This window comes from Eimeria mitis, genomic scaffold (assembly GCF_000499745.2).
Source record: "Eimeria mitis Houghton genomic scaffold, Emh_scaff9371, whole genome shotgun sequence".
NCBI classification, from domain to species: domain Eukaryota; phylum Apicomplexa; class Conoidasida; order Eucoccidiorida; family Eimeriidae; genus Eimeria; species Eimeria mitis.
This window is the reverse complement of record NW_013576906.1, coordinates 565-887: the sequence shown is the minus strand read 5'-3', so window position 1 is coordinate 887 and position 323 is coordinate 565. Positions and strand designations below refer to the sequence as shown.

The 323-nt window shown below is 57.3% G+C and overlaps 1 protein-coding gene across 1 annotated transcript in view; it reads left to right on the top strand.

Moving 5' to 3' along the window:
* EMH_0097060 (uncharacterized protein) overlaps nucleotides 1–218 on the top strand; it is a gene marked incomplete at both ends in the record, with an annotated part of 943 nt that extends 725 nt beyond the window's left edge. Inside the window, one exon of the mRNA XM_013502483.1 lies at nucleotides 3–218. Within this exon, the coding sequence (XP_013357937.1) occupies nucleotides 3–218 (216 nt within the window). The remainder of the gene's footprint in view (nucleotides 1–2) is intronic.
* Between the last annotated feature and the right edge of the window lie 105 nt (nucleotides 219–323).

Below are 323 nucleotides of genomic sequence, written 5' to 3'. Positions count from 1 at the left end.
CGGCTGCCGCAGTCGTTGCCCCAGCAGCGACTGCTGCAGCAGTGACAGCCAAAATGCAACTCTGCACTGCGATAGCCCGCAGGGATGTCTTTTGGTTAGACGCTGCTAGCGCCTCTGGCTTGCTGCTGTTATGCTTTGTGGTGCGGCAGCTGCAGGGGAGAGGTACACCCCAAGGCTTCGTCGAACGCCCCGCTGTTCTTGCGGGCTTCAGATGTTAAGGCTGCCAGAGCAGTCATTGCCAAGCATGGTTTTGTTGTTATAAAGAATGCCCTCACTCCGGAGCAGCTACAGAAGGTGCAGGAAGCCACGTTTTCTGCCAGCGA